Source organism: Mixophyes fleayi, chromosome 4 (genome assembly GCF_038048845.1).
Source record: "Mixophyes fleayi isolate aMixFle1 chromosome 4, aMixFle1.hap1, whole genome shotgun sequence".
Classification (NCBI taxonomy): domain Eukaryota; kingdom Metazoa; phylum Chordata; class Amphibia; order Anura; family Limnodynastidae; genus Mixophyes; species Mixophyes fleayi.
Genome location: NC_134405.1, coordinates 267,525,575 through 267,548,724, shown reverse-complemented (window position 1 = coordinate 267,548,724; position 23,150 = coordinate 267,525,575). Strand labels below are relative to the sequence as shown.

General features: G+C 43.0%; 1 protein-coding gene across 6 annotated transcripts in view; it reads right to left on the bottom strand.

The window, feature by feature from the left end:
- Positions 1-1,022: 1,022 nt before the first annotated feature.
- The window catches only part of RAD50 (RAD50 double strand break repair protein), a 222,873-nt gene continuing 200,745 nt past the window's right edge, over positions 1,023-23,150 (bottom strand). For 4 of the 6 annotated variants that reach the window (XM_075209740.1, XM_075209737.1, XM_075209738.1 and 1 more), the window contains 5 exons: positions 21,054-21,278; positions 10,342-10,427; positions 3,526-3,668; positions 3,165-3,298; positions 1,023-1,961 (listed from right to left, as the gene is read on the bottom strand). In XM_075209740.1, the coding sequence (XP_075065841.1) occupies positions 1,775-1,961; positions 3,165-3,298; positions 3,526-3,668; positions 10,342-10,427; positions 21,054-21,278 (775 nt within the window). In that variant the 3' untranslated portion in view covers positions 1,023-1,774. The remainder of the gene's footprint in view (positions 1,962-3,164; positions 3,299-3,525; positions 3,669-10,341; positions 10,428-21,053; positions 21,279-23,150) is intronic. The other 2 variants (XM_075209741.1, XM_075209742.1) reach the window with 2 other exon arrangements.

Here is a 23,150-nt window from a genome sequence, read left to right as displayed (position 1 = left end):
CCCTTCATCACACTGTGCCATGCCGCTTCCCCCCTTCATCACACTGTGCCAAGCTGTCCCCCTCTCCTTCATCACTGTGCCATCCTGCCTCCCCCTCTCCATCACTATGCCATGCTGCCCCCTCCTCTACTTCATCAGTGTGCCATCCTGCCCCCTCCCCCCATCTCCTTCATCACTCAGTGGCTTTGTTTTCCTCCCCTTTCCTCCCTTCCTTAACTTACCTTTCTATTGGCTTCTTTCATCTCTTCTCTACTCTCCTCCTTCTTCTGTCTTCTGTCCTCTCTGCGTCGTTCCTCACTGAATGTCGGGCATGATGCCATCACGTCACGCCCGACATTCAGTGCGAACGGATCACAGAGGAAGGAGGGGGGACACCAACACCGCTATCATGTGATGTATTTTTTTTTATTATTTTTATTTGTAGTTTCCAACTCCCTCCCCCTTTCCGTCCCCCCCCCCCCGACCAAAAAAAAAAAATGAAGAAAGAAAAAAAAAAAAAAAGTTTAAAAAAAGAAAAAGTAAAAAAAAAAAAAAATTGGCAGTAAGGGTCCGGGCCGGGCCCCCTGGCATACCTGAGCCATTAGTAGCCCCCCCCCCCCCCCCCGACGGCCCTGACTCTGACCAACATTGCTGTGTGGGTGGATCATATAGCATACTAATCACTTCTTACCTTTGTAATCTGGATGGACCGAAATGCAGTATGTAGACATAACTACATGTGTCCGACTCCCATTGACCCATAAATTGTAAGCTTGCGAGCAGGGCCCTCTTATCTTGTCTGTCTGTATTACCCAGTATTGTCTATTACTATGTTTATCCTCAATTGAAAAGCGTTACGGAATTTGCTGGCACTATATAAATGAGGAGGATGATGATGATGATAAATTGTGTAAATTGATTACAGTGTGGTTGAGACATGGGAAGTACTAGTACCGCCATTTACGATACCTTTCTCAAAAGTCTTCAGTACAAGCAAATGCAATGAGTTTACAATTGATCTTATAGCACATGAAAGTTCACAATCATATTTAATCTCTTTAATGTTAGCTAGTACATAGAGTACATGCAGACAATATCAAGAATTTGCCTGGAGTGAATTACAGGAATAAGTTTATTGAAAGCATGCAGATTTTTTATTTAACTTAATTAACTAATGGAAAATATATTTGCCCATGGTGAGTTCACTGCAGCCAAGCCACAATTAGTTAGCTACAGGGAACATTTATGAAAACAAGTGCACAGGAAAACTATTCTTTTGCCCATAGCAACCAATCACACTGTAACATCATTCTTGTGCACTTACTAATTGCTATTTGGAACACCTTAGTGAACAGTAAAATTGAAACAGAATCTTTGGCAAATGCACATGTGTAATTGAGTCCTATATGCTGTTGAGATAAAGGATTGTAATGAGGCATAAATATGTATGAAGAATATTGTGCATGCGTGAATGAACGTGGATCATTGTCTCTTGAATCGTTATAGAAGGGAATGCAGTAACTAAGGCACATCTTGATTTAGGAAGTTTGTCATAAGGAGCTATGAGGGCACTGGTGAGTGAATAAATGGTGCAATATTGCTTTGAACTGTCTATGGTAACCAATATTAAATGGCAACTGTACTGAGATACACATTCATTCTATTTTCAGTCTCTCTAAACTGAAAACGGATCAAATAAAATTACTCTATTTCAAGTTTAACAACAGTTTTACAATTTTTGAGGGCAACAACTACAACTGTACAGTATTTTCCAATTGAGTCCTAAGGACCATTTCTAAAGACTAGAATATCCCAGGGAGGTGACACTGCACTTAATGATCTCAGAGCATTGATCCATGTTCTTTTTAATCCTATAGAAATGTTCCACATATTCGGAGCGTCCCAACAGCTCTACAAAATCCTCATCGTGCGTGATTACAAGTAGTTGGAAATTTCGTTGCCTGGAACGGCTTTTAATGATCCTACAGATGGAATATAAAAAAAGAAAAAAAGAAAAAAAGAAAAAAAAGAGTTGTATCACTGGTTCAAACCTTTTGTACTTTATATTATTTTGATTCAATATTCAAAGTAGATTACAATAATTGACATCAAACTCCTAAAAAAGTATGACCATTAAACTGAGGTAAATGTTAATCAGACAAACAAAACATGTTTCCAAGTATGACCACCTCACTCACGATCTCCAAATGACAGAGAAAAAAAGCTAATAAAAATGTTGGGTACTCACTATATTTTATATATAGCTAATATTCAGATATTTTGACACCAGACAGTTACAGGTGGTGTGGTTCAGTTGGAATGAAGAGACAAGGTGGAGACATAAAACATGTACTAGTCATTGTGGAAATCTAAAAACTGTAAGCAGCAGGCAACATAATTGTCCTTCACCGTTTATCTTAACTGAACCTCCACTTCTAGTTTTAGAAAAGGCGATCGGTTATGTGCTGCACACAGATACACTTGTGTGATGATCAATCAACCTGGAGAAGCTGTGTCTAGCACAGTGTTTTTCTTTAGCATCATGTTCGCTGCTGGAAACAGAGCCAGGACACTGATTCCCCATGGAGAGCATCAAAGGCAAAAATGGAGAAACAGAGACGGCAACAGAAATGACAGCGGCTGAACTGAATGGTATTCAATAGATCTTCAATAGAACCTTTGCCTTGGTTTGATGATGGCACTACCATGTAATTTCCCATGGTTTTCAAAAATTTATTGAACCTCAGAAGTCTTGTATAAACTTGTGGGCCATAATAATAATAATAGGAGCCACATTTTTTTTTAGTTAATTTTACAATTTTTATTTCCCTATCACTGTCACAAAAGGGCTGTATTTGAATCCCATATGCTACGGTAAATGGTTGACCAGGGAGCAGCTAAGAGCCCAGGGTGTGGTCAGATGACCAGAAGATCAACCTATATATCTCAGAGGGTGAACTTGCCTCCATTTCACATGGTGGGAAGACCCCCACCCTATCTTAGGGAACAAAGTTAAACTTGGTCAAAATTAACATGTCATGATCGAAAAAAGAAATTAAGTGTTAAATGCCTTCTTCATGGTTAAAAGTTGCATTGGAGTTTTTCCCAACACTGAATATTCCAAAACCCCTGCCTTAATGAGAGTTCGCAGAGAACTGGCAACAAAAAACTTTTCTTTTACTTACTCAACCAATGCATGGGCAAGAGATTCTATATTTTCACGATCCAAATTAGTGGTAGGCTCGTCCAGGGCAAGTATTCCACAGTTCAAACAAAAAGTTTCTGCCAGTGCCAGACGAATAATGAGAGAGGCCAGAACCTGGGGAACATTAACATTTTTATACAACAGGACTTAATTGTTCATTAGACAAAACATAACTCAAATAGTGTGATGCACAGACAGGAAAGAGGTGAGAGAAATAAGTGATTTGGGTGAATAAACACTGTCCACTGTGCCGAGAATGGTAAATGTATTCCTAACATATTTACACAAATTCCTTACAAATAAGTCAGGTTACATGACACAATAAATGGAACACTATGTACCTTTTGCCCTGCACTGCAGCGCCCTCTCATATCCAGTGCAGTATCTCCTCTTATCATCACTACTCTATAGTTGTATGTTCTCCTTTTATCAGCAGCTGACACACTTTCGTCAGCATCTGATCTGATCTCAATGCACTCTATGTCTGAAAAATATCACATAAAATAGAAAAAAAACAATACATCCTTGATAACATAATATTAGTCTATTGAATGGTCATTTCATCTCTTTATTTCTATATCATAGCATATTGTACAGTCATACTAATACTCAAAATAAGTCTTTAAGCCTTATGGATACTGTTAAAATATCCCTTTCACAGCATAAGAGAGCTCATACTAATCTGTTCAGACAAACACATGGATGTTGCATAGTGGTTAAAAAAAAGAAAAAAATACCATTATTGTTTCTATAAGAAATATACTGTGCAGCAACGCTCCATGTTATTCCCAATTGTAAAGCACAATGGAAATTCTATGGTCCATTTCCTATTATGCTGATGCATTGTATGTACACGGCACAATTCTCTTCCCATAGGGATCAAAGATACCTATGATTATTACAAATCACAATTTATTTTCAATACAAGTATACATTTGTTATAACTGTAGACAATATACGAAACTAATAGCAGTTTTTATAAGTATTTATCTGGGGTTTGAAAGAAAGGGATTATTATGCAAATTATACATTTTTGCACTCCTAATCAAAGGTCTCATCTTGCCTAGCAGTCTCGGTAATCTAGATTCATAGTAACACATAACAATACATATGCACTGAGAAATTAGTCAGAATCATGCTGGGCATAGCTGGTGAAACAGTGGAATGAACATTAACTTTTCCCATTCAATCAATTTCATTTTTATAAAAAATACATGTAGCAGAAAAGGGGATTTTTACTCACCGTAAAATCTGTTTCTCTGACTCCATTGGGGGATACTGCGACATTGGGGGGGTATAGTAGGTAGTCAGGAGTTCTTGTCACTTAAACTGTTAATCTTTGGACTCCTCCCCTGCTATGCCCTTCCTCTCCAGAGAGATCCTCAGTTTTGACTAACCAAGAGTGAACATAAGGAGGTAACATAACCTAGACAGGTCTTAAAAATAAGAACCATTATCTAAAATTTTCACACACAGAACAAGCTTCCTCAAGGGTGGGAATGCTCTGGACCAGCTGCACGCATAATCCTGCGACCAAAGCTTGCATCAGCCGATGCAAAGCCCTGAAGTCTATAGAATTTGGTGAAAGTGTGGACGGAAGACCAAGTTGCCGCTCTACACAACTGTTCTGCCGACGCGCCATGCCTAGCCGCCCAGGAGGCACCCACTGCCCTAGTAGAATGTGCCCTTAAAGACAGCGGAACGGCTAGAGAAGCTGAAACGTAAGCCTCACGAATCGTGGACGTAATCCACCGGGCAATTGACTGCTTAGAAGCAGGCCAGCCTCTTTTATTTGCGTCATATAAAATAAAAAGATCTCTGGTCTTTCTAACCTGCGCTGTACGATTTACATAAATTTGTAGAGCTCGCACCACATCCAAGTATTGCATAGACCCTGCTGAAGAGTCCCTCTTTGCCTTAAAAGCAGGGACAACAATTTCCTGATTTAGGTGGAATCTGGAAACCCCCTTAGGGACAAAAGACGGTTTGGTCCGAAGGACTGCCCTGTCAGCGTGAAAGATAAGAAAAGGAGGGTCACAGCGAAGTGCCCCAAGCTCAGACACTCTTCGTGCTGAAGCTATGGCCAACAAAAACACTGTTTTCCACGTCAGATACCTTAAGTCAACAGACTGTAATGGCTCAAACGGATGCTTGGAAAGAGCCCTAAGAACCACATTGAGGTCCCAAGGCTCCATAGGATGACAAAAAGGAGGTTGCAAACACAACACCCCTTGCAGGAAAGTCTTGATATCTACATATTCAGCAATCTTTTTCTGAAAATAGACCGAAAGGGCGGATACCTGCCCCTTGAGGGAACTAAGCCGCAACCCCTTCTGAACGCCGTCCTGAAGGAATTCCAGGACCCGGGCAATCTTAAATCTAGAGGAATGAAGCCCCCTAGACTCACACCATACAATGTATAAGAACTTGGGTAGAAAACCGCACTAGGGAAAATAACATAAGCACTTATTATGATAATTGCTTAATAACCCGAAGAGAAACTCTGATCGGGGGGGTGCACCCAACACTGTAACAATTGAGTATAAAGAGGGAGGAGAGAAAGAAAAGACAGTGTGGTTTGAGGCACTCCGTAGGTGCACCTACGGAGTGCCTCAAACCACACTGTCTTTTCTTTCTCTCCTCCCTCTTTATACCATACAATGTATGTCTTCCATACTCTATAATAAATGGAAGATGACGCAGGCTTCCTAGCCCTAATCATGGTGTTAATGACCTCTTGCGAGAAACCCTTAGCCTTAAGTATTAGGGTTTCAACAGCCAGGCCGTCAAAGCCAGCTGATCCAAACCTTGGAAAAGAAATAGACCTTGAACCAGAAGATCTGCCTGTGTGGGAAGCCGAAATGCGGGAGCTCCTGCTAACAACAGCAGATCTGAGAACCACGCTCTGCGTGGCCAGAATGGAGCTATGAAGATTGCGGGAACTTTCTCCCTCTTCACCTTCTTTAATACCCGCGCAATCATAGGGATGGGCGGGAAAATGTACACCATCTGATACTGCCAAGGAGCTGACATGGCATCTACTATTTCTGCTGCTGGATCTCGTGCTCTTGCGCCGTAGCGCGGTACCTGATGGTTCAGACTGGACGCCATCAGGTCTATCTCCGGGGAACCCCACCGCTCCACCAGTAGGGAGAATACCTGACTGTTTAGGGCCCATTCCCCGGGATGCAGGGTGTGTCTGCTAAGGAAGTCCGCTTCCCAGTTCTTTACCCCCGGAATGTGGATGGCAGAGATCCTGGGGACCTGCTGTTCCGCCCATGCAAGTATGTGTGTGGTCTCTCGCATAGCTGCTACGCTGCGAGTGCCCCCCTGATGATTTATGTATGCTACCGTGGTGGCGTTGTCGGACTGAATCTGAAGAGGTTTTCCCTTTAGAAATTCTTGAGCACTTATCAGAGTGTTGTACACTGCTCTTAGTTCCAGGATGTTTATTGGAAGACGTGATTCCTGAGGGGACCAGAGACCCTGAAGCCTCAGGGTGCCTGTTACTCCCCCCCAACCCAACAGACTGGCGTCTGTTGTGACTAGAGTCCAAGGCCATATCTGTAAGGATTGGCCTCTGTTCAAGTTGGATCTGGACATCCACCAGACCAGAGATAGTCTTGTGGCTGTGGACAGACAAACCCTCTGTTTGTCCAAATTCATCTGCGACCCTGACCACCTCCGCAGGATCTCTCCCTGAAGTGGACGGGAGTGGAATTGAGCAAACAGCACTGCCTCGAATACTGAGACCATCATCCCCAGAAGCCTCATGCAACTGAGAATGGAGACACTCCTCTTCCTCAGCAAGGCTTTTGTCTTTGACTGTAAAGCTAAGACCTTTTCTGCTGGGAGATAAATTCTTAGAGACTGAGTATCGAACAACAGGCCCAAGAAACGCATCTGCTGAGATGGCACCAGAGATGACTTGGGTAAATTCAACACTTAACCGTGACTCTGCAGAAACTGCATAACAGTCTGAATCTGCTGGGATAAAAGGAGCGCAGACGGTGCCTTCAACAGAAGGTCGTCTAGATAAGGGACGATTGTTATGCCCTTTTGGCGTAATAGGCCTGCCATGACTGCCATGATCTTGGTAAAGACCCTGGGGGCAGTAGCCAGTCCGAAGGGGAGTGCCCTGAACTGAAAGTGCGCCCTTCCTACAGCGGACCGAAGGAGACTCTGATGTCCTTCCCAGATCGGTATATGCAGGTAGGCATCCTTGATGTCTAACGATGCCAGAAACTCCCCTTTTTCTATCCCTGCTATAACCGAGCGAAGGGATTCCATGCGGAATTTTTGAATCTTCAGCTGCTTGTTTAGAAACCGAAGATTCAGGATGGGCCGGAATGATGCATCTGGTTTTGGCACCAGAAAGAGGTTCGAGTAAAAACCTCGCCCCTTTCTAGAGGAGGAACCTGAACTATTACTTGAGCAGCCAGAAGCTTTTGCATGGTTTCCTGAAGTGCTACACGTCTGCGGGGGCAAGAGGGGAGAGGAGTGACGAAGAACCTGTGAGGGGGGGAGTGGGCTAGATCTATGACATAGCCCCGGGACACAACTCCTCGAACCCAGAGATCCGTCGTGGATTTCCACCACTGATTCCGGAATTCAAGAAGTCGTGCCCCAACCAGATGTACCCCCTGGGGGACCAAGTCATGCGGAGGGCTTGTCCGCTGGACGAACAGAGCCTCTCCTAGTCGTGCCTCTACATCCTCTGCCTCTACCGGCCGAAGGTCTAGATGCTGAGGAATGCCCTCTACTAGGGGCACCTCCCCCCCGGGAAAAACTTTGAAAGGATCGAAATCTACCCTGACGGGGTCTGCTTGAAACCGTAGGTAGAGCCGTACTTTTACTTCCTGTGGTTTCCTGAATAACCCTTTCGAGCTCCGCCCCGAATAGAGTTAGGCCATCAAAGGGTAAATTTTCTAAAGCTCTTTTAGAGTCTGCGTCTACCGACCACGTCCGTAACCATAGGTTACGACGAGCTGCTATAATCAGAGCCGAAGCCTTAGCATTAACTGAGACTGCATCAATGGCAGCGCTCGCTACATACTCCGAAGTCTCAAGAACATGTTCTGCTAGATTAAGTAGCTGTGAATGCGGAGTGTTATCGCTAAGGCCCCTAATCAAAGACTCCATCCATAACTGAACGGCTTTTTTGGCCCATGCTACAGCCAAATTTGGCCTAAACATACTTCCCACAGCGGTGTAAGCTGAACGAAGAGCCAGATCACACTTCTTATCTGTGTAATCCTTAAGGGTAACCTCTCCTGGACAAGGATAGCTGCAGATGAAGCTAACCGGGCTACTGGAGCGTCAACCTTCGGCAGCGTTTCCCATAGAGGGACTTAAATTTTCCCGGCATCATGAACTGTCTATTTGGTCTGTGCCAAGCTTCAGAAATAATTTCCAACCTTTCTGGGGAATGCGAGAAAAAAGCTAACTGTGCCTTGGGTCTTTTTAACAAGGATATACCTTTATGTGCTACGGGTTCCGGGTCAGCTAACCCTAAGGCATGTCTGATACCCCAAATAAGACTATCCACACTTGTGGATCCAGAGTCAGCATCATAAAGAGATTCCCCATCAGGGTCAATATCCACCTCACCTTCCTCGGCTGATGAGTGATCAGAAAGCTGATCTAATTCTAGCTCGGTCTCAGTAACGGCCCTCTTACCCCTCTGGGGAATAGATACAGGCCTGTAGTCTCCGTGAGTGGACCCTGCCTGTGATGTGGAAGCATTTCCTACAGACTGGCTGCCTGTAAGTGCAAGTGTGGTAGTGTTGTCACGTACCTCAATTGCTCGTAGCATCACGGCCGTCATTTTCTCCATAGCCGAAGAAAAGGATCGCATCCAGGGCGGTTCCACCATTGCAGAGGACCCCTCCTGGGCTGAATCATCATGCCTCTGAGCGTCAGCAACACAAGCTGCGCAAAGGGCGTCTCGGTCTGTGTGGGCAACGGGAAGTTTATTGTTACATTTTGAACAGGCAAAATACAATGCAGCAGGCACAGAAGCCCCTTTGCCTTTTGCTGTCCCCTTCTCCGCCATAATTCTGCTTCTTAAAATAATTCTTAAAAGTAATGCAGACAACTTAAGGCGACTAAATAGAAAAGGACTGTGCTAGGCAGTTTCTGACAAAGCACCACTCCAATACAAGCAGTTTCAAAATAGTACTGTCTGTGAAAATCTCCTAATCAGAAATGACTCACAAGAACATACAAGCCCACATATACAGTCTCCCCCAATGCTCACTAATGCACAGTGTAGCCGATTAGGGACTGTAGAAACTTTCCAGGAGAAGAGAGGCAGAGCAGGGGTTAAAGAAAATGCAGAGCTGCACGCTGTAATGGCGATCAGACTCCTCTGTCCGCGCGGGAAGGAAGCGCTCCTCCCCTTCCTGCTGTGTCACCTCTGCCTCCCGAGAACTCCCTGGCGCCATCCACCAATGGCCGCCAGGGGTGAAAAACCGCGGCCAATTTTGTGTGCCCTAGCGCTATAGCGCTTATGTGCGGTGGTGCCCAGCGATTCCTTATGGCAGAGCAGCCGCTCACCTCCGCTAGTGTGAGCGCTGCTTCTGCCCCTTACTGTGCTCTCCCTGTGCTCGTTGCCTAGGGGACCAGTGCTGCCGGCCGGAGGAATCTATAGGAAGGTACTGCAGATATCCTCGCTAAGCTGCTTGTGCACCAAACAGTATTCTGTGGCATTTCCTAATAAATATGGCCCCTATGAACCACTGCCGGCAGAGGTGCTGGTAACATGAGCGCTGGGCTTCACTTACCTGCGCTGGGATCCAGAGTGTGTAGAGCTAAGTCCTGCTCACTCTGCTGGGCTCAGGGATCCCGCGCTGCACCTATAAAGAATAAAATAAAAACGTGTAAACTATAACTAAACTGAGTATAGGCAGGAGCCTATACTCCAGTGACCGAACTCTAGGTCACCTAAAAAAAACCTGAGGATCTCTCTGGAGAGGAGGGGCATAGCAGGGGAGGAGTCCAAAGATTAACAGTTTAAGTGACAAGAACTCCTGACTACCTACTATACCCCCCCCAATGTCGCAGTGTCCCCCAATTGGTAGGAAAGAGAAATTCAATTTGATTGTCTTTGAGTGTAACATAATGACACCAACAAAATGTAATATAAGGAGAAGTACCTTGTCCTCGGTAGGTGCTGCGCCAGAGATCACGAATAATTTTATTGATCTCCTCCATTTTCATGCTATGGAACTTCATTATAGCTCTATATGAATACCATTATAAGAAAAAAAGTGTCAGTGTGATTAAAATAATGCTAAATGATTGAAATAATGTGCTGTACAATAAATGTGAAACAAATAAGTATCGACTGTAACTACAGGCCACTCATTATGCTGATAAATGACTGATCTTGAAAACAATACTGCATACATAAAAAGTTCTACATCATAAGGAAAATGAGAGAGATAGAGGAAAAAAAATTATATATATATATATATATATATATATATATATATATATATATATATATATATACACACACATACATACACACACATATGTACATATATACACACACATATATATATATATATTAAAGTTGACGAAGTTAATTAGAAAACAAGACCACAGACTGAAGTGTTCTTAATGTTCTGGTGCTTTTCTGCCCGCTGCCCGATAGATAACCTGTGTGATGTGTAAGGTTTTGGCTTCTAAGCAATACATCATATATCCAACACACTATGGGAGGAAAAGTTAAGTAAATTTCTCTCTCCTGTGAGTTTTCTGTCAGTTCTGTGTTTAGGAGAGTCCTGCCGTTGGGTTTCCCAAAGTTGTTAACCCTGTTGCCAGATAATCAACATTATTTTTTCAAATTACACTTTTATTGCTTGGCAGAAAATAATTAGAGTAAAAATAAATAAGGAAGTGCAGAAAAAAAAATTTCACCTCTAGGATGACCAATCAAACTAGTCCATGGACAACTAAGCAAGTAAATTATTAAACTAAATAAAGTTTGTTCTGCAACATATGAAGTCTTTTAAGTGGCCACAGAACTGTAATTTGTATTGCTGGACCACATAACCATTGCAATATAATGTAATGTAGTTTATGTGGTGGCAGTGGTACTAAAGATGGAAAAAAACCTTTTTAGCGTTTGGAGTAAATTAATTTTTGTATATTTACTGTGGCTAAGAAAAAGAGTAGCCATTAGGGGGCTGGAACTATGTGTGGGAATGTATTTTTGGTGACTATTACTTTACAGGTGGTTGAGAGGACGGTTTAATGTTTTGTGCTTTAAAGTGACTGTGCAGAAATTCTGCATTTAAGATGGGTAAGGTTATTTGCATAGCTATACTGAAGTGGTTTAATTTTCATTTGGGTTCTTAACATCAAGGATGGGCATTTTAGACTTCGTTGAGGAAGGGAAGAAGGAAGGAAGGGTGGTACTAGGGTGAAAGGGACATGGCCCGTTTAAGTAGACTTAATTATATGAGTAGAGTTAATTAAGATATTATGCACTACACATGCCCACAAAGAGAGCACATGTACAGTCAAGGCCAAAAGTGTTGAGAATGACACAAAAATTGGTTTTCACAAAGTTTGCTGCTTCAGTGTTTTTAGACCTTTTTGTCAGATGATGCTATGGTATACTGAAGTAAAAATACAAGCATTTTATAAGTGTCAAAGGCTTTTATTGAGAATTACATTAAGTTTATGCAAAGAGTCAATATTTGCAGTGTTGACCCTTCTTCTTGAAGATCTCTGCAATTCGACCTGGCATGCTGTCAGTCAACTTCTGGGCCACACACTGACTGATGGCCGCCCATTCTTGCCTAATAAATGCTTGGAGTTTGCCTCTTGAGGATTGACCACAAGTTCTCAATGGGATTAAGGTCTGGGGAGTTTCCTGGCCATGGACCCAAAATTTCGATGCTTTGATACCCGAGTCACTCAGTTATCACTTTTGCCTTATGGCAAGGTGCTCCATAATGCTGGAAAAGGAATTGTTCCTCACCAAACTGTTCCTTGATGGTTGGGTGAAATTGCTCTTGGAGGATGTTTTGGTACCATTCATGACTTTGTTCTTAGGCAAAATTGTGAGTGAGCCCACTCCCTTAGCTGAGAAGCAACCCCACACATGAATGATCTTAGGGTGCTTTACTGTTGGCATGACACAGGACTGAAGGTAGAGCTCACCTTTCCTTCTCTGGACAAGCGGTTTTCCAGATGCTCCAAACAATCTGAAAAGGGATTCATCAGAGAAAATACTTTACCCCAGTCCTCAGCAATCCAATCCCTGTACCTTTTACAGAATATCAGTCTGTCCCTGATGTTTTCCTGGAGAGAAGTGGCTTCTTTGCTGGCTTTCTTTACACCAGGTCATCCTCCAAAAGTCTTCGCCTCACTATTCGTGCAGATGCACTGACACCTGCCTGCTGCCATTCCTGAGCAAGCTCTGCAGTGGTGGTGCCCCAATCCCGCAGCTGCATCAACTTTAGGGGACGGTCCTGGCGCTTGCTGTACTTTCTTGCGCGCCCTGAAGTCGTCTTCACAACTACTGAACCTCTCTCCTTGAAGTTCTTGATGATCCGATAAATGGTTGATTTAGGTGCAATCTTACTAGCAGCAATATCCTTGCCTGTGACCCTTTTTGTGCAAAGCAATGATAACTGTATGTGTTTCCTTACAGGTAACCATGGTTAACAGAGAAAGAACAATGATTTCAAGCACCACCTTCTAACTCAATCAGCAAGACAGAGTGATGTCCAGCCTTTTCCTCGTCAACACTCTCACCTGTGTTATCGAGAGAATCACTGACCTGATGTCAGCTGGTCCTTTTGTGGCAGGGCTGAAATGCAGTGGAAATGTTGTTTTGGGTATACATTTCATTGTCATGGCAAATAGGGACTTTTGAATTAATTGTAATTCATCTAATCACTCTTCATGACATTCTGGAGTATATGCAAATTGCCATCATAATAACTGAGGCAGCAAACTTTTATTTGTTTTATTCTCAAAACTTTTGCCAATGACTGTATATACGTGTTGTGCACATCTGACATTCACGCTCCTTTACGATTGGAGCAGAAGATTAAAGGGGTGGCCTAAAATGGGCAGAGTACAATAAGGGTACTTCTAAACAAATGCAGCTGGTGCAGAGTAGCACGTATGTGTATATATGCCTGTAAGGAACCGTATCGTTTGCACTTGCTATAGCTGATAATGACGGTCCTCTATTTATAGTATTAGGGGATTTTCCCACTAGCGTGGGAAAATCACCCAATACTATAAGACCTAATGCAATGAGCTAAGTTCATTGCGTATTGGAGCTTCTACTGCGTAGAAGCTGTTTGCGGCGGTCCTGCACTTCTTTTATTTTCCTTCAATCAAGCAAGAAGATTCAGGGATGTTACAAATATGGGGCCCCCCTGGCTGAAGAACAGAAGACTGCAATCAACAATGTGCCTTTCCTGGGCAGAAGAACAGAAGACATTACAAGCAGGACTTTTGGAATTACAAATTTATTTTGGACATGGTCAAGCATGGACTTTGGATACAAATTTATTTTGGTCTTTGCGGACAGTCATTTTTGGATTGAAAGCTGCGGACAACAGAAGAAAACTTCATTGAAGAGTGTATTGGCATTTATTATTTTTTAATAAAAATATGTGGTGTAAATGAGGGTGTTTATTCTCTATTATCGGTTTATTATTTTTAATAAATGTTAGTGGTTGTAATGAGGGTGTTGTGATTTTGTTAACATTTTGGTTTGTTTAAATACAGGTCCCAGCCAGCCGTGGGTGTCAGGGCATGTTGGCACTTGTGGTTCTCCAAGTGCCAACATGCCCTGGCTGCTGTGGGTATGCTGGTGCTTGTAGTTATACAAGTAATGGCATGCCCACACTCTTTAGGGCAACCTGGCTGGCTGGGACTTGTGGTTCCACAAAACAAAATTGCGTCTGTTTTTTTATCACTTATTTCGCCGTTATTACCCTACACTTACCGCCCAGGGGTGTAGGAAGAGCCCTAGTGCTATCAGCACTGGGCTGGGTGTCCCTAGGTGGGGGCCCATTCATTTTTTTTGGGCGGACCCGACTCCCTAGGGAATCCAGGCCAGTGCTGAACAGCCTGGGGTTGGTTTGTCATTATGGCAGGGGGGCCCCTGCCGCGTGTCCCCCTGCTATAGTGCCACCAACCCCGGCTGGTTTGCCTAGTGCTGGTTCCATGAAAATAGGGGGGCCCCACGCAAAATTTTTCCCCGATTTTCACGGAACCAGCAGTAGTCTGGCAGCACTAGGGGGGGGGGGGACCCCACGCTTTTTCTTTTTTTTTACTTTTAACTATTTTTACTGTTTTGATTGACAGCTGCCGGAGCTCCGTCAGTATGACAGGGCAGTGTAACAGCGTGTTGTATCTGGTGTGTTTGAACGCAAAGTCTCCTGAGTTTGCTTTATCACAGCTTCATACATTTGAGACTTGTATAGCTGGAGTGGCAAACAGTCGGGGAGTTTGATCTCTGTCGATTCTGGAAAAAACGATTTTGACAGAGGCACAACTTTGGTGATTTTACATGAAATCTCAGCTTCATACATCTGCGAGTTTCAACTCTCCAGAGAAAATCGCTGGATTTGCAAAATCGGACCTTGATACATTTACCCCCAGGTGTTTAGGAACCTCTAGGGGTACTTCAAGTGTTCCCTGGGGGTTCTCAGAAAAAAGTCTGTACATGGCTGCACTATTGGATGGTTCTACTTGTGATGTGTCTCCTGTCAGGTGACATATCAAATCTGGCCAGGGAGCCAGAAAGGCAGCAATTACAATTATCAGAATAGCCTTTCCCAATCTGGAGAGCAAGTTGGAATTAATTAATGTAAAGAAATGGGTTCAAGAGAGATGGGACTTACACTATTTAAATTAAAAAAAAGTTAATATAGAAAAGTAGCTAGTACCGCATTAATTATGTATTTGGAGAGTGCAGCGTATACCTGTTTATTGTCTACACAATGTGGGCAACCCCATCTTGTACCCCAGTCTGTACATGGAGACTGCAGAGAATATATATTTTTTTTGTGTATACGTTATATATTGGACTATGCAGTGGCTTCCTGTATGTGCAAATTATATTAAGTAAGCATTCAGGTTAAAATATATTCTATCAAAATAACAAAATATATAGCCCAAAGCATAATACCAGATTAAACCACACAGTGTGTGTAAGCAGATTTGTAAAACGGATCACAGCTAATGAAAAAAAATACATATGTTGAAAATGTATGGTTCTCAGCATCAGTACAATTATAACACATAAGTGATGCTTATCATTATATGAAATGACTTATGGAATTTTCTTCACTTGCATTGCGATCCAAAGAATTATTAAAAAGTCAAAGCAATAAGAAGCAACATTACAACATATTCCCATGCAAAACTCTCAATGCAAGATTGGGAAACCACGGCAGTTATCTAATATCAGGTTCAAACCACATGTCCATGAACTGTTTCATCATGAAAAACTAGAACAGATAACTATAAAAATAGCTACTGTGTCAATCTCACCATACATGGAAATAAAAGCTAATGACCTTATCTACCAAAAATATCACTACGTGCAGTGTAGGGTTGCTTATGAAATGTAAAATAAATAATTAAAAGTATATTTTACCATGATAAAATATTTATGCAAATATTGTCAATAGAGTGAACTTTGGATATTTAAAACTGCTTAAGGATTTTAAATCACTCCTTATGGCATGAGCTGCAGATTAGATGTTTTTTCAATAAAAGGATTCTGAAGGCAACATGGAAATAATTTTTTCAAATTAGAAACATGCATCACTGTAACTCCGCTTCTGGCAGACACAAGGATTCACAATGGCCGCACATATGAAGGTGAGGGATTGCTGATCCTCGCCATTCTTCTGAAGCAACCTAATCTTCAGTCAGTCCAGCGGTAGCCAGGACCCCAAGCCAGCCTTGACACACCTCTTATTCCAGGTTACAGAGAGTGCAAGTTGGTCCCTGTCAGCAGCTCTTATGTGATCCCATCTCTCAGACTCCAAGGCGGAATTACTCTTCCTGGCTTTCCCGATTGGGCACATCTAGAAATTCTACCCTGGATCCTCATGTTTCCTGTAATTGTCCTTGGTGATCCATAACTACCGCGGTTAGAACACTCCTGAGGCAATGCCCCTCTCCTTCAGGACAACCTACTGGTAAACCCTACTGCTATATAATGACTAGAATGTCCAACTCCTACAAAATAGACCTTCTGCAAAGGTGTTTAATCTGTGCGGGAAGGGGCCTTGGGTTGCTGGGCAGTATCACTCTGTGGATGACCAGTGCTTCAGCCGGGCTCCTGGAAGCATTGCCCGGCTACTGGTAGTCGATTGACCTGGTGCTTAGCATACCCCTGGAGCAGACTGTGTTTCTCGTTGAAGCAGTGCTACCCAGGGTGGCTGTAGGTCTTTTACAGACCCAGTACTAATGAGAACATAAAACATTGTGCAAGCACACCTCAATTAAAAAGCATACAATATACATCAGTAACAATACATTGGGGTACATATATTGAGGGACATCTAAGAAAAGGGAGTCCCAGTGGGAATAACCTTTTATCACCCTTTAGACCCGCTGATCTGACAGGCTCCCCGCTGTCTCTTACCAGTGTCTCTGCGGCTGTGTTCTCCCGGACGGACGCCGTGGCTTCCTGCACTCGGCGCCATCTTGCCGGATCTTCCGCGCATGCGCGAACCGGCTCTTTCATTCATTCATTCATTCATTCATTCATTCACCCAATCACCTATTTAAACAGCCTCCTACTCTGGTAAGATGTCAGATCTTCTAGTCTCTTCCCTAGAACAGACCTCCGGTTTTCTGGCTCTTACCACTTCTCCAGTGGCAGCAGCTCCCGCGCCTCCTGCGCCAGCAGCCAGTTCCACCTTGAGATTACCCTCTCCAGAAAAGCTTGACGGTGACCCGAAGACTTGTCGCGGATTTCTTAATTGGTGCTTGATCCAGTTTGAGCTACTTCCGCAAATCTTCCCTTCAGATCGCGCCAAAGTCGCCTACATAATTTCTCTGCTCTCCAGGCAGGCATTGGCTTGGGCATCTCCACTCTGGGAAGGGACGATCCCATCCTCCAGGATTTTAAAGCCTTTATCTCATCCTTCCAAAAAATCTTTGACAAGGCTCACATTCGGTCTCCCAGTACGTAATACAATTCCGTACCTTCTCATCAGAGCTCCAATGGTATGAGGCCCTGATTGCGGCCTTCTGGCAGGGTCTCTCAGACCATATCAAAGATGTCCTTGCTTCTCAGGAGCTGCACACCACTCTGCATGCCTTAATTTCTCTTTGTCACCGTGTGGACACCTGCTTCTGAAAAAGATCTTCTGAGAACGAAGCTCCTCGATGTCCCATGTTTAAACTGACTCCCCGGTTTCAAACTCTGAATCCTCCTGATGAACCCATGCAACTAGGTTGGTCTAGGCTCTCTCCGGTAGAGAGACAAAGAAGAATTTCTAATAATCTCTGCATGTATTGTGGTGAGCTAGGGCATTTCATAGCTTCCTGTCCCAGGCGCCAGGGAAATGCCAAATCCTAACCTGCTCCGGGGAGGTCAGGCTGGGGTCATCAAAATCCTCTCCAAATTCCAACAAATCTTCTGTCTGTTACATTCCTGTCATTACTCATGAATCCACAAGTCCGATCTGTTCCTCTGCTCTTCTGGATCCTGGAGCAGCAGGGAATTTCATCTCCAATGCTATGGTGAAGGACCTTTCCCTGTCTACCAAACTTCTTGCTCAACCTATCTTTATTGCTGCGATCAATGGTAACTGTATTGCTAATGGAACAATTTACCATAACCCCAGTATACCACTCTTCAGGTGGGGGCCTTACACTCGGAGACATTTTCTGTTTTAATTCTTCCTCAGGTCACGACTCCTATTATTCTAGGCCTTCACTGGATCCATTGCCACTCTCCTCACATCGATTGGTCCTCCTCTCAAATACTGGCTTGGGGAACTCCCTGCCACTCCTGCTGTCTTGCTCAAGTGAAACACATAATGGTCTCCCCATGCCATTATTCTGACTCCAGGACTATTCTTTCTCCTCAGTTTGCAGCCTTCTCAGACGTCTTCGACAGGGTTTAGAAAGCCTCCCTTCTCACCAGGCCTAGGACTGTCCCATAGATCTCCAGCCGGGCAAAACTCCTCCCCGAGGTCGGGTGTACCCTCTTTCCATCCTCTTTATAGTCTCCATCCAAACCATCCAAGATTCTCAACCCTCCCACCCACCCAGATGCTGGCAGTTGATAGCCTTCATCGGAATTTTGCTTCCATTAGGGGCCAGACTCTCAAATCTCAGAAAATCTTCCTCACGTTATAAACACTTTGCGGACAGGAAATGTCATGCCAGCCTGCCAGTGAAGATTGGTGACAAAGTCTGGTTATCTACAAAAAATATTTGTCTGAGATTACCATGCACGAAATTTGCACCCCGATTTATTGGTCCTTGCAGGCTTATTCAGATCATCAATCTGGTATCCGTGAAATTGAAGCTTTACGCTTCCCTCCAACGCTTTCCATGTGTCTTTACGGAAGCCTCTCATCAGTAATCGCTTTTCGCCCTCCAAGGTATCTTCTCCACCTCTTCCGGCCACACAGGGTGAAGAATTAGAAATTAAGCAAATTCTGGATTGTAAGATTTCATGTGGAAGACTCAAATATCTTGTTGATTGGAAGGGCTTTGATCCTAAAGAACGTACCTGGATGAATTCTTCTGACGTTCATGCTCCTCTCCTGGTGAAGAGGTTTCATTCAAAAATCCTAAAAAAAAACCTAAATCTTAGGTGTCCTAAGGTGACAGAGCCTGTCAGATCAGCGGATCTGACAGGCTCTCCACCGTCTCTCGGTGGCTGTGTTCTCCCGGACGACCGACACAGCTTCCTGCACTGAGCGCCAACTTGCTGGATCTTCCGCGCATGCACAAAACCGGCACTTTCATTGCATTCACCCAGCCAGTCGACTCACCTATTTAAACAGTCTCCTGCTCTGGTAAGATGTCAGATCTTCTAGTCTCTTCCCTAGAACAGATCTGGTTTTCTGGTTACTGTGATTCTCCTTGCTGTCCAGTTTCTCCAAAGCACCCCAGGATTTCTATACCTTCTTCAGCTGCAGATCATCGCATCCTCGTGATCCGGTTTCTTTTGTTCTACCTACCTGTTCGTCTCCTCCATTGCCCGTTGGTTCTTTTTACAATCTTGCTAGTCACCTCCTGAGAGGACCGCGACATGCTTAGTGAGCCGCTAAGTCCAAACATTCTTGGGGGGGTCCCTGGCGTAAACCTCCCTCTCTGTTAGACTCCGCATCTCCTAGGGGGTAGTACCATTTCGAGCAGATTGTTTGGGCTCATTTCCAGACCATCCAGATGTGACACCTTTATTGTCACATGCTGATCGTTGCCTCCCCGGGACCTGGAGATTACGGGAGGTCTTTAGGTGTGTACCTAGGTATACACCAGCGTGGACTTGAGAGTTATGAAGGCATAATACTGGGGATTAAACACTACAAAAAAGGTACCTACAAAACCGATGCAAGGGGATATCAAGCGGTCTAAACCTGTATTTCAATTATGCCCAGCACCCTGCTCTCACCACAATAATTATAATCTTTATTGAACATCAGAGAAGTTGAGGACAGTGGTCACCTTTTGCAATGTGATGAACAGTCAAGCTAAAGGTGTTACTAAAAGTAAGGAACTGATACACTTGCTATTCTAATCTAATCAGTCAAGGTTAAGTTTTATGTCACAGTCTGCTGTCACAGCAATACAAGGCGGCTCTGGACTTTTTTGTTGTTGCGTTTGTTACACTTTTCACTGAATTACCATGACATATCACCTGATAAAACAAGAAAACACTCTTGGAATAAATATTTCCCACTATTATTCTTAATATGATGCCAATTTCAAATGTAATGTAATTTTCTCTGTTCCACCTACACTTCAAAGAAAAGCCACACTTAAAGAATGAGACAGCTAATTTATTAATTTTAAATGTAATTATAATAAATGGATCACAACCACCACTATTTTCAACAGTAAATAAACATGCCTAACTTTTAAATTTACTTCTAGAATGCATAGAGATCTTGACCAAAAATGTCCAATTATAAAAATAAACTGGTACAGAATAATCACTGTGATATCTTCCCTCACAAAATCTAACTCGGTGTCTTCTATGCACATTGAAATAAAAATAATATAGGTAATAAATAGTAGGTTTCTCTGGGGTTCTTTTAGTCATCAAATTATTATGTGATAAATATGGGTGTAGTACGAATTTACGATGCTGTAAACACCGACAGTGTTTACAGCTACATAATTATTACAATACTGAACACAGCGACAAGAAAAAAATAGCTACTTAGCTGTAAACAGACCCAGGTCAGATCCGATGTGAGGAGAGGGCAACACTTCCAAATGACGTTACTTGCAACAGACTTATTTCATGATGATAATGTTACTTGTATTCCTAACCCTAACCCGCAGCCTAACCCTAATCAGTAACGTAAAGGTAGTACTTACATAGGTCCGTGCGTTGCCACTTTAAAACCCGAAATGTTCAAGTCGTAGTTGAAAGTGACGCCATTTGGAAGTGTCCTGACATCGGATCTTGGCAGTGTCTGTTTACTGGCAAGTAGGTTTTTTTTTTCCATGTCGCTGTATTCAGTTTCGCAATAATTATGCAGCTGTAAACACTGTCAGTGTTAACAGTATCATAAATACCATTACCACCGGTACACCTGTAGTGTGAATAAATCCTACAGAGCAGTTACAGTATAGTAATCCTGTTTAGGTGAATAGAGTAATTATTCACAATACTCACTGGTCCAGAGTTTTATAATAAATATCCAAGTCTTTGTTGGCCAGTTCTGTAGTTCTCATAATGATCATCATCTCCTTATGTTTAACTTCAGCATCCTTGTACTGAGGTTCAAGCAGCTCTTTCTTAAAACGAATAATTTCATCCTCAAATCCCTTTTGTCGGCCAAGTGCCAGGCTCTGGGTTGTTTTCAATGTTTCAATTTTGTTTTCCAACTCGTGCTGCTCTCTGTATAGTAAATAGAGTCAGAAAGTCAATTTAGACTTTCCTCTTTAAACTGGAAAGATTCCTTACAAGATATAAAATGCCCCCAGGTTGTAGATAAAGCAGTTCCTTATTTTCCCCTATGTCTTTTCCTGTCTCTAGTAATAGATAGGTCAGTTAGTGTAGTATTATTTTCTGTAGCGCAGGGGCATACCTTGTCCTGGGCCCCAGCGATGCACCATCTGATGGTGTAAGCTGAGCACTATTCTGGCTACCAGGGGGACACAAGTCTGCTACCTCGCAGACAACTCTGTTGCAGGGAATTTAAATTTTGGTGCAGATTTTCAGACCTCAGCGGTCTGTGCATGTGCTGTGTCATAGGACAAAGGGTCCCAAGCTGGAGACCAGGCTAGAGGAGAACTTGTTACTACTCTAAATTCGTTTCCTGCCTTGCAAATCACTTTGCAACAATCATTAGGGTGTACAGCAACTGGAGCTGGTAGAGGAATAGAGCCCGAGACAAACCCCAAATAGCCAAAGGGCACCCACACTAGGTAAGCCCCTAAGTCAGGTGTCCTTGATTCTGTAGAGCCTGTGGAACAGAAGGAGGACAGCGAGAGATAACATTATAAAGTTTATGGAGCCTGTGATAAGCCTTTAAAAACTAAGCCTGTAGGAGTTTTTTGCACAACATGCAGTTCCAGACCAAAGGAAAAAACTCAGCCCCATGAGCAATATAAGAAGCTTATAGCTTGGATGAGACAATCTCTTGTGGAAATTTGGGAGTGTTATACAGGGGTTAAGGAGAGCAAGATCTCAGACAAAACTTAGATTTAGGGGAGTCATACTAGCAATCAGGAAGTCATTCTCCTGGTATTTTGTAAGATTCCTCTAGTAATAAATGCAGAGAGATTAAGGAGTCACCTAGGATGTTTAATTTGGACAATGTGGAGACTTTGCTTAAGTAAACACTCAGTGGCTAAATTATTAGGTACACCTTTACAGTACTAGGTGAGAGCTTTTGCCCCCAAGAACAGCCTGAATTATTTGTGGCATTGTTTAAACAAAGTGCTGGGAACGGTCAAAAGATTCTGATCCATGTTGACATGATAGCACAACAATGTTGTTTTAGATTTTTCAGTTGCACATTCATTCTGAAAATTTCTCATGTCACCACATACCAAAGGTGCTCTATTGGATTGAGCTCTGGAAAGCTTTCATGAGATCATGTGTGCGTTGTGACATGGTGTTATCCTGCTGGAAGTAGCAGAAGATGGGTAGACTGTGGACATAGAGGAATGCACATGGTCAGTAGCAATACTTAGGTAAGCTTTTGAATTTAAATGATGTTCAATTAGCATTAATGGGCCAAACATATGCCAAGAAATCATTCCCCACACCATCACCAATAGTCTGCACCAAAATGGATCCATTGATTAATTTTATTTACACCATATTCTGACCCTATCATCTGCATGTCGTAGCAGAAATCAAGATTCATCAGACAAGATGACATTTTCCAATCTTTCCTGTTTGTAGCTGAAAGATGTGGAACCTGGTGTGGTATTTCTGCTACTATAGCCTATCCACTTCAAGGTTCGACAAACTATGATTTCAGAAATGCTTTTCTGTATACCACTGTTGAAATACATGGACAATTCTCTGTAAATTACAGTGACTGCTGTGCTCGAAAACAGGAGATCAGCAGTTTCTGAGATACTCAAACCTCCTATTTGACACCAACAATCATTCCACAGTTAAAGTCACTGGGATCACATTTCTTCCCCCATTCTGGTATTTGGTCTGAACAACTGAAAACTCTTAACCATGGCTTCATGCTTTTATGCATTGAGCTGCAATTGGCTGATTAGATATTTGTATCAACGTGCAGGTGTA